This window comes from Rissa tridactyla, chromosome Z (assembly GCF_028500815.1).
Source record: "Rissa tridactyla isolate bRisTri1 chromosome Z, bRisTri1.patW.cur.20221130, whole genome shotgun sequence".
Classification (NCBI taxonomy): domain Eukaryota; kingdom Metazoa; phylum Chordata; class Aves; order Charadriiformes; family Laridae; genus Rissa; species Rissa tridactyla.
The window spans coordinates 71671641-71684492 of NC_071497.1; the positions used below are offsets into that span (position 1 = coordinate 71671641).

The 12852-nt window shown below is 41.2% G+C and overlaps 1 protein-coding gene across 4 annotated transcripts in view; it reads left to right on the forward strand.

Annotated features, from left to right (window-relative positions):
- Positions 1–1054: 1054 nt before the first annotated feature.
- C6 (complement C6) overlaps positions 1055–12852 on the forward strand; it is a 31769-nt gene continuing 19971 nt past the window's right edge. Inside the window, exons 1-8 of one of the 4 annotated variants that reach the window (XM_054186653.1) lie at positions 1055–1309; positions 1563–1616; positions 2886–3043; positions 3775–3931; positions 5568–5712; positions 6359–6500; positions 7336–7474; positions 9387–9587. In XM_054186653.1, the coding sequence (XP_054042628.1) occupies positions 2886–3043; positions 3775–3931; positions 5568–5712; positions 6359–6500; positions 7336–7474; positions 9387–9587 (942 nt within the window). In that variant the 5' untranslated portion in view covers positions 1055–1309; positions 1563–1616. The other 3 variants (XM_054186651.1, XM_054186652.1, XM_054186650.1) reach the window with 3 other exon arrangements.

Consider the following 12852-nt stretch of genomic DNA (forward strand, 5'->3'; position numbering starts at 1 on the left):
GCTGTCCTTTGTTTCTATGAGCCTGGGAGAAGCCAGGAATCTCCTGTCCGGGGTCCCGCTGGGGCTGGAGGGGCTGCCCTCGGTGAGCTGGAAGTGCTGAGGGTTAGGAAATGCTCTCTGAAAGGCAGAAGCCAGTATTTTTCGCATAACTTTACAAATCCCACCCAGCAGCAACCATGGAGCCAGAGTGATGGCTATTTTGATTTCTCATGACAAGTTTACACAATGTAATAAGGATCTGGCAGAACATCAGTTTGCTAATTGTGTCCTCAAGTTGTGTAACAACACTTCCTTGGCCAAAATAAGAATTAAAAAAAACAACTGCAAAGGCAACTGGAAAATGAAGCTATGCAGGAAGCTCTGAGTTGTTTTTCTTTTTCAAGGATATATATGCTGTTGGGTCCCAACAAATTGGAAAATATGTTTTGAGGACTGTGTCATCTTGACATGTTTCTGCCAGTCTGCTGGAGTGAGGAGGGATTCAATGCAGCATTGCCCTCAGGGCAGGATGCACACCGGGTATTTGGGAGATTTTGGGTTCTGTTCCAGACTTTATTTTTTTTTAGGGCAAACTACTTGGGTTGTGCTTGCTGTTGCTGTTTCTGTTGTGCACGGGTGTGTTCTCTTTCTTTCCATTTAAATTCCTGCCCTGGCACCTCCGTCTCGGGGTGGTGCCCGTGTTTCAGGGCAGAGGCTGTTGGCCTGCTGGCTGTCTGCTGGCTGCGCTTCCCCAGGGTCACTGTGTGCCCAGAGCTCACCACAGAGGTCAACAGGCAAAGTGCTGTAAATAACCTCAAATGTATTAGTATTTTTGTTTTCTTTGGGAGCCCCACTTTTGCAGAGAGGGTGCAGCAGCAGGCAGATATTTTGCCCTGGCCTGGTCTCTGTCTCCTGTTTCCAGTTGAAACCAATAATGAAGTATGAGCAAGTCCTATTTTACCAGATTCTCATTCTCTTGCCTTCAAACTGAGAGCAGAGGGGTTGCACAGCGCTATCGGGCCGCACAAGGACACCTGCAATGCATTGGGCCTGATGCAAAGCTATTTTTATTCCTCTCAGCTCATGCTGGGCAGTCACATTTGTAGGAAGAGCTGTTCCTCCACAGGTCTCTAGAACACATCTCGCTGAGGGTGTTGGTGGAGAGGCTGTTTTTTTCTGACCATTCCTGCCACCAGACCAGATCTGCCTTCATTAACGGATAACCAAATCAAACAAAACGTCCAACCTTTCACTAAAGAGGCTGCAGAAAATCACGCCAAGGTCACAGTAGTCTGCAAAGTTGACTGACTTTGCAGCTAACAGTCTTGCAGTAAGTTAATAACAAAGCTTTTTTGTTGGCTTCAATGCACAGAGGTTACAAAACATATGGGGAAGTCTTTGTGGTTTTTTGTTTTGTTTTCTTTTCTTTAAAATGTTGAATTAATCTCCCATGTACTTACATTTATATGGCTATTGATGTTTCTGATGTATTGATTGGTTGGAGTTTTGCTCACAAACGAGAATAAACAGTGTTTTTCTATGTACAGTACAGTGAAGGAATGAACAAAGTAATTGTTCCATAGGTCTTCGTCTCTCTTCTAAGACGGCACCGTTGGTGCAAGGAGCCAGGAACTCAGGTAAGGAAATGCGTGTTATACCTGTTCTCCTCTCGGTTCATTGGCAAGACTGCCAACCTCTCTTGAGTTTTACTGTATTTTGCATTTGATTATACTTAAATCTCTCTGAAAGGCTTGTTCATTGATGAATTATTGTGTAAAAAATGCTCTGAATTCTCACTGCGACAGCTGTGTGAAGATTTACTGCCTTTCTTTACTAAAGGAGGAAGCAATGTTTTGACTTAATGCAATTTCATTTTTCTCAGCAAGGTATAAAAATCATAATAGCATATGTGGCTAAAAATCTAAAATAGAAAAAAATTACACATTTCATTTCAAACTTTTCAAAATGAAATCTTTTGGCATATTGTTTTAAAATAAATTCTTTGCTTTTAAAACTTCCTATTGGGTTTTGGTTTTTTGGAGGCAAAACAAAAAATGTTCTAAAATGACAATGTTCTACTATAACAGTGTATCAAATTTAGTGTTGATTCAATCTCATGATAAGGGGGAAAAATCTTTTGCATTTTTTAATGTATAAAGAGTTTGTCTGGAAAACATTTTTCAGATTTACCAAGCATTATTACTTCCTAAAGACTACCTACAATCTTCTGCCCCATCAAATACAGTTTGATTGACCACTGGACTAAGAAATAGGCTAGCTGTTTTGTCTTCTGCTGTTGGTAGAAAATTTGGATGAGTTTTGAATTGTGATGGTTTGCGGTTTAGACAGGCTAGTCAAAACTAAGAACAACAAAAAGCTGAAGGAAGCATCCACTGTAGCAAAGCACTTACGCAGAGGGGTTTTATAGGCATGTGAAAATGAACTGATCACAGGGTAATAGATGGGGCTGCTTACTTTTAAGGTTCTGTTTGTTGTTTTGTGTATTTTACCCGAAGAGCTGTCTCATGCTTTTATTCTTATTCCTAGAAAATATTTTTGACAATACTTTTAAGCAACAAAGAGCAATATCAGATCTTTACTTGTCATGTTCAAAATGATTAATAAGCAACTTCTTAAGCAGAAATAATGCACAGTCATGATTAGTACTCCTGATAAATAAGTAGGCAGGAAAGCCATTGTGACTGCTGGTCCTTACAGTATTAACTAAATTACTGATAAATATGTATCATGCATTATTGCCCTTTTCTAGGTACACTGCTTAGGAACTCTGTATTGTGAAACAGATTTATAGACTCTGCAAATTAGAAGAGATATCTCTCTAAGGATACAGGCACAACTGCAAGTGAGCTTTTCTTGAGCTTTTGTTACCCGTCCATGTGCTGTAGATGGGCACCTTCACTACGGACAAGAGGATGCTAATGCTGATGATCCTGCTGAGCCTGGCCATTGGGAGCAGCCAGGGGTGCTACTGTGAACATTACCCATGGGGGCCGTGGTCTGCCTGTTCACAAACCTGCAATTACGGCACACAGACCAGGCACAGGTAGGGCCAAACTACCTCACTGCTTCTATCTTTCTGTTTATTCCTTGAGAAAATAACACTTCTAGGGATGGGGACCTGCATCTGAAGCTCCAGCTTCCATAGTACACTGAGAAAAATTGTCGTACCCAAGTATTTACTGGATGAACAGATTGTATTTTAATTGCAGGACTGAAAAATTAAAAAATTATGTATGTAGAGCCTCCAAACAAACCTGTATCTGCTAACACATGCAGTGAGAACAGCAAGGTCCTATGATGGCCGTGCCAGTAGCGTGCACATGGGGCTGGCACTCGGTGCTCCGGGAGCTCTGCCCAGTGCAGAGCAATGACACAGGAGGGGTCAGCTGCAGCGCCGCAAGCCTATGGAAAGTTCCTCCCTCTAGGATTAATTTTATGACAACAGTTAAAGTCAAATAAAGATTTAGCAGCACCAAATTAGGTGCAATTCAGTTGCATATTCTAAACTTGCAAAAAATCCACTCTTTTCCTCCTGGCTCTTTCGGTAGCTATTCTCTGGGACATTCGAAGTGACATGAATCAAAAATAATTGATCTGCAAACTTAAGGCATGTTTGTATTTTTCTTTTAATCAACATGCTGCAACTACCTAGTATCTCTCAAGTTTTTTTCACTGGACTCAAATAATTTTCTTCATCAGCCTTCACCCACAGTTAGAGAACATCTACGATCTGTCTATGATTCCTTCCTAGCATAACTTGTTAAATTTTTTTAGGCAAATAAGAATGGATGAATATTATAGCCAAAACTTCTGTGACCAGCTGTGCACAAAGAAGGAATCTCGCGCATGTAACCAGCAAACATGTCCTATCAACTGTCAGCTTGGAGACTTTGGCCCTTGGTCAGAATGTGACCCATGCATTAAAAAACAAGTAGGTGGAAAATGTATTATATAGGTTAAATGCAATAAATTATGCTTAAGAGATCTCTCTGTTTCAGACATTCAACTATATGGAAACTGATCTGCAAAATGACAGTTTAAGTTAACAAGGGAAATTGGTTATGAATTATAAGAGTAGAAGATGGAAAGAACAAGTTAAAATAAGCAGATCAAAATGGAAAGGGGTGATTTAGTAGGGTAAATCCATTTATGAGAACTTGCTTCAAAAGTTCCATTGTCACAATTAAAGATGAGTTTTCCATATAAAGGATAAATTAAGCTGTAGAATTTGCATATCTGTTCAAGCAGGAGAAAGTCATGGAATCTTTAGCTTATCCATAGCATTCTATATGTTCTAAAGAAAAGAAAAATAGGATCAAATCACCTGTTACGAATCACCTGTTGCAAATCCTAACCAGCACTGGCTAGAAATGCTCAGGCTACGTCTTAAACTGATAGTCAGGATTGGTTTGAGATTGCTGTTAAGAAATCCAGAGCGCCATTCCCCCAGCCTTTATAGCCTACACAAAAAACAGGTGGATGCGCTTAATATCTGTGGAACAAAGCCCCACGATGGTGGTTTTTTCCTCTTGTTGTGTCTGTTGACTGATGGTAGACTTAGAGGTGAGATGGCAGAGAGGGAAGAGGTGAAAAGTCAGGTTTCTAAAGAAACCAAGCCCTGGCAAATGTAAGGTTGTAGGGAGCGAAGGGGAGTGAAGTGCAGATTGTTTGGGGTAGCTATGTAGCTGGTGGGTCTGAGCTTTGAGGCTGACCACGACAGCAGCTCTGAGTTTCTGTACAGGCACTGCCTACAACTCTCTGAATATCCTGCTCAGTTTCAGAAATCCGTGCCTGAAACACAATCTTGAAAAACCTGTCAGATATTGTAAGTATATCTTTACATGCATTTATAGCTTTCTGATGCCCATGCAGGATGAGGAAGGCATGAAGAAACTGTTCTAGGCGCGAGATGTGAACCACCCTGTGGTGTTCCCATCCTGAAACTGGGATGGAGAGTGTAAGCGCAGAGCAGAGAGAGTGGGAAACAGCAAACAAGCTGCAAGAGCTGAAAGGAGGCATTGCTCTCAAATGAAGTGATTTTTTTTGTAATCAATATCCTCTTAAATGGCTGAGTTTCTTACCTACACATCCACATATAGAAGCATTGTTCATTTTTATTAACTTTAAATATTGATGCAACGCATTTGTTGCTTCAAGCAAAAAGGTGCTTTTGTGGACTGAGATCCATTTTCCCCTCCAAGCTATAAAGATTACTGCTTGTGACCTTTATAAATACAAACAACCATCAGAATGCAGGACGTGACTTCCAAGGTGAGTGTGAAGACTAGCGTAAACAAGCTCCCAGTGAAAGGGAGGGACGAAGAAGCAGAAGCTCACACAAATAATATAATGAGCGTTCTGGATCCCAAATGGAGTACAAGGAAGGGTTATCTTGAGCTCAAAAGCAAAGTAGGATGTAAGGAAAAAAATAACTGATTATTTCCTTCAGGGGTCTGGTTTTGATAAAGCTTCAGCAGCACTGAGGCACGTGGCTCTGCCTGGGGGGACACCTAGCTACAAAAACTGCTCACACAAACAACCCTGGTTTTATTTCTTCTGCCTTTCAGTTTCGTGTCCGGACACTCCTGCGACCATCCCAGTTTGGGGGCCAGGCCTGTACCGAGGCACTGGTGGATTCCCGCCCATGCTTCCCAACTAAGCTCTGCAACATAGTGGAAGTTGATTGCAAGAATAAATTTCAGTGTGAAAGTGGTAATGACAGTCTTCATTGTGTAACTGCTGCATTATTAGATAGTCAAAAGACTAGACACAGAGACAAAAAATTTGTCCAGATGATACAAATCTCGTCTATTCCAGGGAAAAGGAGCAAGGAGAAAAGTCTACTTAAGGATTTCATATGTATTAGTAGCAGCTTATGTTGGCAGTTTCTTCTGTAACTGAAAGTAATTCAAGTGCAATCTCTAGCCTGAGATGTCAGCATGACCGTGACAGCTAGACAGTAGCACTGTTCCAATAATATTGCTTTGCACAAATTTTTCATGTGCAAACACATCCCTAGAGTTTATCCGAACAAAAACTTGCACTATTTTTTTTAAATTTGTGGGCGTTTCTTGTTTGCTTCAATATAAATACACCTGGTCAGCCTCAAAATAACTTTATCCACAGATCATTTTACTAAACCTCAAATTAAGCTTTTGCAGCTCCAAAGCAAGGCAAAACTGTCAGAATTTAAATTCTTATTGGAATAATCTAGGCATTATACATACTGCCTTGTTGTTAATTTCTACAGCAAGTTCACACCTTTACTAGGAAAAAAGACAGACTGCCTTTTTTTCTGCATTCAGACATGATGAATCTTTGCATAAAGTTTCTTGCTGCTGCTCTTTCTCTGGCGCAGGTCGCTGTATTGCAAAAAAATTGGAATGTAATGGAGAAAATGACTGTGGGGATAACTCCGATGAAAGAAATTGTGGGAGGAGAAAGACCGTGTGTAACAGGAAGTATGAGAGCATCCCAGGTGTGCAGTTAATAGGCAATGGGTAAGCCAGCTTTGCTTATTTTCCGTAACCTTGAGATTGTTATCTCACTAGTTGACATAAAGATACTTACATATTATCCCATTAAAGCACAAAATCTCTCAGATTAAAATTAAGAAGAAATGATAAAAATGCAACCAAACCATGGGCTAGGACTTGCCCACTGCATCTGCCAGTCCGGCTCTGCACTGCTGGTGTGCTGGATAAAGAGCTGTCAGGGAGCACTGCTGTCTGAGTGACCCTTCCTGCCCCACAGCAACCACAGCATCGCGTACTGGCAACTTCTAGCTCAGTTATGTCAAGTGCTTCAGGAATTTTGAGGGTGTTCCTCTACAAATATTTGATTGTCTGTGACAAAAATTGTCACACAATACCAACCGTCACCTCTTCCAGGCTACTAATTTAAGCGGTGTAAAGCCTAAACACGGGCTGCCTGTCCCAGGTAGTCTTGCATTTCCTAATTGAATTTTGAACTCAGTGTGCTCTGGTAACATCACTTGTGGTAGAAATGGAGAACTGCTTGTGCATTTTCCTAGGCCATTTTTAGGTGTTTCACTGCTTTAGAGTGACTGTGTCATGCTGACATTTGGATTATGTAGAGGGTTAGGCGCTGCTGGAAAGTAGGAAACAGGCTTTCTACTACAGCACTATTAGGTGAATTCAGTGTGAATGAGAAGTTCTCGTTAAGAAGCTTCTTTCAAAGCAGTAACATAACCCAAATGCTCATACCGTTTCATTCAAACCTACAAAGTCTTCAGTGCAGCTATATAGCACTAATTATTTCAAGTCGATATGTCTTTCTGGGATTGTTTAATCTCTGGAAATAATTTTTTGTTAGATTTCACATTCTGGCGGGAGATAGCCGAGGGGAAGTTCTTGGCAACTCATTCAATGGAGGACAATGCAAAACAGTGAAGCGCAATGAGACAAGGAAATCATATCGTCTTCCTGCGAACCTGGAGGCTGTCAGCTTTCAGGTATTCTCAACCAGCAACTCCTGGCTGAAAAACTGTTGCCATAATCACAATCCAAGTTATGCGTTCAAGTCTTAGACGGTAATGTGTGTTTTAGGACAAGATTTCTCAACCTGGTCAGGCCTGAATATGCTTCAGGTGATGTGTGGAAATGGGATAAATTGAGCAGTTGGATGACTCTACTCACGCCTTTCAGATCTGTGTTTACTCACTGCATTATATATCAGAGTCAAGATGATTGATTTGGGCTTCTCTCCTGCTGCCTCACGGCTGTGGCCATGTCTTTGTTCTGACTTGGTACCAAAAGCCTTGCTCCTAACCCTGACATAGTCTGTCCAGAGGCTTGTTCAAGTCCAAAGTTCATTTCAGCATCGCTGCTGTATGCTCGTAGTACCAATGGCTGTCATAACTCTAGGTTCCTTCTAGTCGTCTGCAGCCTGGGGACACAGTTCCTCCCTGACCAATTTCAGCGTCTTTGTCCTGCCTGTTCCCTGCCCAGCCCTTTTAAGAGCAGCCAGGAGAAGAGGTGGACACCAAGTCTGGGAGGCAGGAGGACAAGAAGGACACAGTCTGGGGAGGCGTCTTGCAGGACAGGCCAAGGACAAAATCAACCTGGCCTGTATCTCATAAAAAATATGGGAATCAATTTTTTTAGACCTGATATTTCAGACTTTTAGGCACTGATATTTAGAAAAGACTTTGAATACCATGGTTAGGGCAGAACATCTGGCTGTGCACATATTGGCAGGCCCTGCCTGAAGCCAACAGATGCTGTATTGCGAAGGAAGGAATGCAGGATGTGAAAAAAAGCTCAACTAATGGATGAAATCTGAAATGCTGATTTCTGCCACGAGTGCTGTGAGTTTTTAGTGTAACTTTAACAGGAGTAAAGGGCACCCTAATATGCCCCATGGAAACTGCAATTGGATTGGACATGATATGTAGGTTTTGTCAATAATGGTGAAAAACTATTGTATGCAAAAATATTCAATGGGAAAAACAAGACTTGGTTAACCCATGGTGATCTCTTTAAAGCTGTGTGGTTTATTAAGTTACTGATGTCCATTTGCAGAACCGTTAAGGATTTGTGAATCTCACTTTGAGAGTACATCTGTAGCTTTTAACATTCAGAGCAGCCTTTGGTATAGAAGGGTCACTGGATCAGGCTTTCTTGGAACTCCAGTGTGTTTTCATGCAAAAGCATATGAATTCTTGGAGAATGGGAATGGATAGGCGAGTGGACAACCTCACCTCCCAAGGTCCTTACTAGCCCTATTAATTAAACAAGTTTAGAGGAGGGGAAAAATTGAATCCTTTGAACACCCACAGGGATTTTCCTGAGTCTTGGGAAATGAGTAATTTCTGAACTGGTACTGAAATTGTCTTGGGTGCTGAAATTGTCTGAGATTTACCAACTTGGTCAGGCATGTTTGCTTCTCTGGAAACCTGATCATTCCTCTAGCTGGGAATTAAGAAGAAAGGACAGAAAACATCAAGCTTTTTGCCCTGCACAATATAGAAACCATGGGACTAGGACTTAGTTACAGTATCGACATAGCATGAAGGTCTAAGAGTCTTTGAAAAGTGCTTTGAAACACTTATTGAAAATTATTCCTAAACTTTAGGGCATGGGGGTGTGGAATTTTAGAAGAAAGCATTACATGCTTCCCCCCCTCCCCCCGCCTTATTTAAATGCCTATTAGTAAGTCTACATCTTATCTTGTATTCCTCTCACCTATTAACCTTTCTCAGCCTCATCTTTTGTGTTAAGAACAGTTTTTTAGCTTACTGCCATGTCTCAAATAAGCAGGCCTGTTTCCTCCATAAAAAAAAATAATCAAGAATTCATTGCTTAGTAGGTTTCTGTTTCAGATTATTATTTGGACAAATGCATTTTGCTTTACTGAATCTCCAGGTAATAGATGAAGAGGATGATGTAACATCAGACTTCTACAATGATTTAACTCCCCTGATTGATAGTGCTCATGAAAGTAGTTCATCCACTCATGCTGGTCAAAGATCTTCTGGTATCCCACTTTTATTCTCAAGAAAGACACGGGTCAAAGTCACATCATCTTCCTCCTTCAAGAAAGCCATTGAAGCCTCATATGAAAAGGTAATTGAGCCTTCCAATTTCTTTCTTTCATTCAATTTCTGTCTCCTCATTTCAGAACTGAGCTACCAAGGGCTACGTTCCTTATCAAGGCACTGGCATTACTTTTTTTTTAGAAAAAAAAACACAGTAGAATTATGCATTAAAAAGTTCCTCTTCTGATACTACAGGATGATTCTGGTTACATACTTTATGTAATGCAACATGCTTTTCTGTTTTTAGTACAGAAATCATAGGTTTATTGAACTTAAAAATGCATAGATTTGACATAGATTTGAGATTACCAGATCGGGTAAATCACTCCTTTCCCTGTCCTAGTTATAGATTAAGAAGGCAGAATGCCATGTAGTTACAGTATGAGACAACTCTAAAAAAAAAAGGGGTGCACTCAGAGATGTCATATATATGCATGTACTGGGAATCAATCTAAATTATTTTTTGATTTGGTAATTAACTTGCATATTGGAGTGTCATGGCTGACAAGATGCACTTGGTCATAAAGATAGTCTCAGAAATAACACATCCACAGAAAATTTTCTGAGAATGGAAAACCTTTTTCCCATATAATTCTGCACCATTAATGCAGATGAATACTGTGAGATGTAAGATTATGTACTTTTATAGTTTAAATGCAGAAAAGGATGGCCTATTTTTTGCAATTCTGCATGGAAAAGGTCGTAAGACTGACCAAAACTAATGCCTGTTGAAACCCAGGAGTTCTAATACAATTAGAATGAATCAATGAATCTTTTGAAAAAATATTAGTCTTAAGATTTCCTATGATGGAAGTTTACTGCAGGCCTTGCTAAATTGTCCTAATGGTTAAGTGACTTGACTGCTTAAATAGTCCATTAGTTCTAGTTTGAATTCAACTATATTGAATTTCTGGCTGCTGGAAACCTGTTGAATTTCATTCTCATGTAGATACCTGTATAAAGATCAGTCTGTTCTTTCGTACAACTCTTAAGTTTATTTTGGTGGAGTGGTGCTTCTTATTGGCTCAAACACAGACCAAAGCTACTTATGGAAATGTTAATTTAAATGAAATTTCATCGGGAAGGTTTTTTTTGGAGGTATGTTTGTTTTCAGCATTGTTGTCATGAAATCCCAGAAATCCACCTGAAACAGCCAATAACTTAGTTTGGTGTTGGCTAAAGATGACACAGGATAAAATCCCTTCTTAGTGGGCAGGAGTTTTAACTTGTGTATTTCTCGTGTTCTCTGCCGTGTCATAAGGGGAGCCTCTATTTTTATCTCTATCTGTATAAATTTTATTTATGTGTGTTTGTAGATAGATGTATGCTTACATATGTTTGAGAGATCTATAAATGGATTTGCAATACTTTCTTAAATAGTGAAAATAAATGTTTATATAGACCACTTAAAAGGAGGGGGAACTTACCTGGGCTTTGGGAGGTCAGATTCAGACCTATATATTAAACTGTGTGCAGAAGGGCTTCATATGAGCATCACAGGATCTCTAGAGGCCCCTAGCCACTTGAAAGGTCATGCATTTTCCCATATTGGCATGGAAGAAATATGGAAACTTGACATTTTTCAAGTTTATTTCTGTTTACCAGAAACATTTTTAGCCAAGCTGACTGGTCCTCTAGTATGTCTTCTTGGTTTCTGATCCTTTAATCAAAGAATCATAGAACCATAGAATAGTTTGTGTTGGAAGGGACCTTTAAAGATCATCTAGTCCAAGCCCTCTACAATGAGCAGGGACATCTTCAACTATGTCAGGTTGCTCAGAGCCCCGTCCAACCTGACCTTGAATGTTTCCAGAGATGGGGCATCTACCACCTCTCTGGGCAACCTGTGCCAGTGCTTCACCACCCTCATTGTAAAAAATTTCTTCCTTATAGCTAGTCTAAATCTTCTGTCTTTTTGTTTAAAGCAATTACCCCTTGTCCTATCACAACAGACCCTACTAAAATATCTGTCCCCATCTTTCTTGTAGGCCCCCTTCAGGCACTGAAAGGCCGCAATAAGGTCTCCCCGGAGCCTTCTCTTCTCCACGCTGAATAACCCCAACTCTCTCAGCCTGTCCTCATAGCAGAGGTGCTCCAGCCCTCTGATCATTTTTGTGGCCCTCCTCTGGACCCACTCCCACAGGTCCATGTCTTTCTTGTACTGAGGTCTCCAGAGCTGGTACTCCAGGTGGGGTCTTACCAGAGCAAAGTAGAGGGGCAGAATCACCTCTCTCGACCTGCTGGCCACAATTCTTTTGATCCAGCCCAGAATATTTGTCCAGGTCCCTCTGAATGGTATCCTGTCCCTCAGACGTGTCCATTGCACCACTCAGCTTGGTATTGTCTGCAAACTTGCTGAGGGTGCACTTGATACCACTGTCTATGTCATAGATGAAGATATTAAAAAGTACTGATCCAAATATAGACCCCTGAGAGACACCACTTGTCAGCAATCTCCATCTCCATCTCCATCCATTTACCACTACTCTCTGCATGCAACCATCCAGCCAATTCCTTATCCACCAAGCAGTCCAAGCATCAAATCCATATCTCGGCAATTTAGAGAGAAGGATTTTGTGGGGAACCATGTAAAAGGCCTTCCAGGAGTCCAGATAGATGACATCCATAGCTCTTCCCTTGTCCACAGATGTAGTCACTCCATCAGAGAAGGCCACGAGGGTGGTCAGGCAAGACTTGCCCCTGGTGAATCCATGCTGGCTGTGTTGAATCACCTCCCTGTCCTCCATGTGCTTTTACACAGCTTCTAGGAGGATCTGTTCCATGACTTCCCAGGCACAAAGGGGAGGCTGGCAGGTTGGTAGTTACCAGGGTGTCCTTTCTACCCTTTTTAAAAATGGGTGCTATCTTTTGCTTTTTCCAGTCACTGGGGACTTCACCTGACTGACATGACTTTTCAAATCTCATGGGGAGTGGCTTTGGCAACTACATCAGCCAATTCCCTTAGGACTCTAAGGTGCATCTTGTCAGCTCCCATAGACTTCTGTATGTTCACGTTCATCAGGTGTTCTCCAGCCTGATCTCTTACAGTGGGAGGGACTTTTCTCCCCCAGTCCCTGCCTTGTGGTCCATCCACATATAGAATCACAGAATCGTCTATGTTGAAAGGGACCTTTGAGATCATTGAGTCCAAACATCAACCTAACACAGCCAAAACCACCACTAAACCATGTCCTCAAGCACCACATCTACCCATTTCTTAAACACATCCAGGGATTGTGACTCAACCTTTTCCCTGGGCAGCCTTTTCCAATGTTTGATAATCCTTTCAGTGA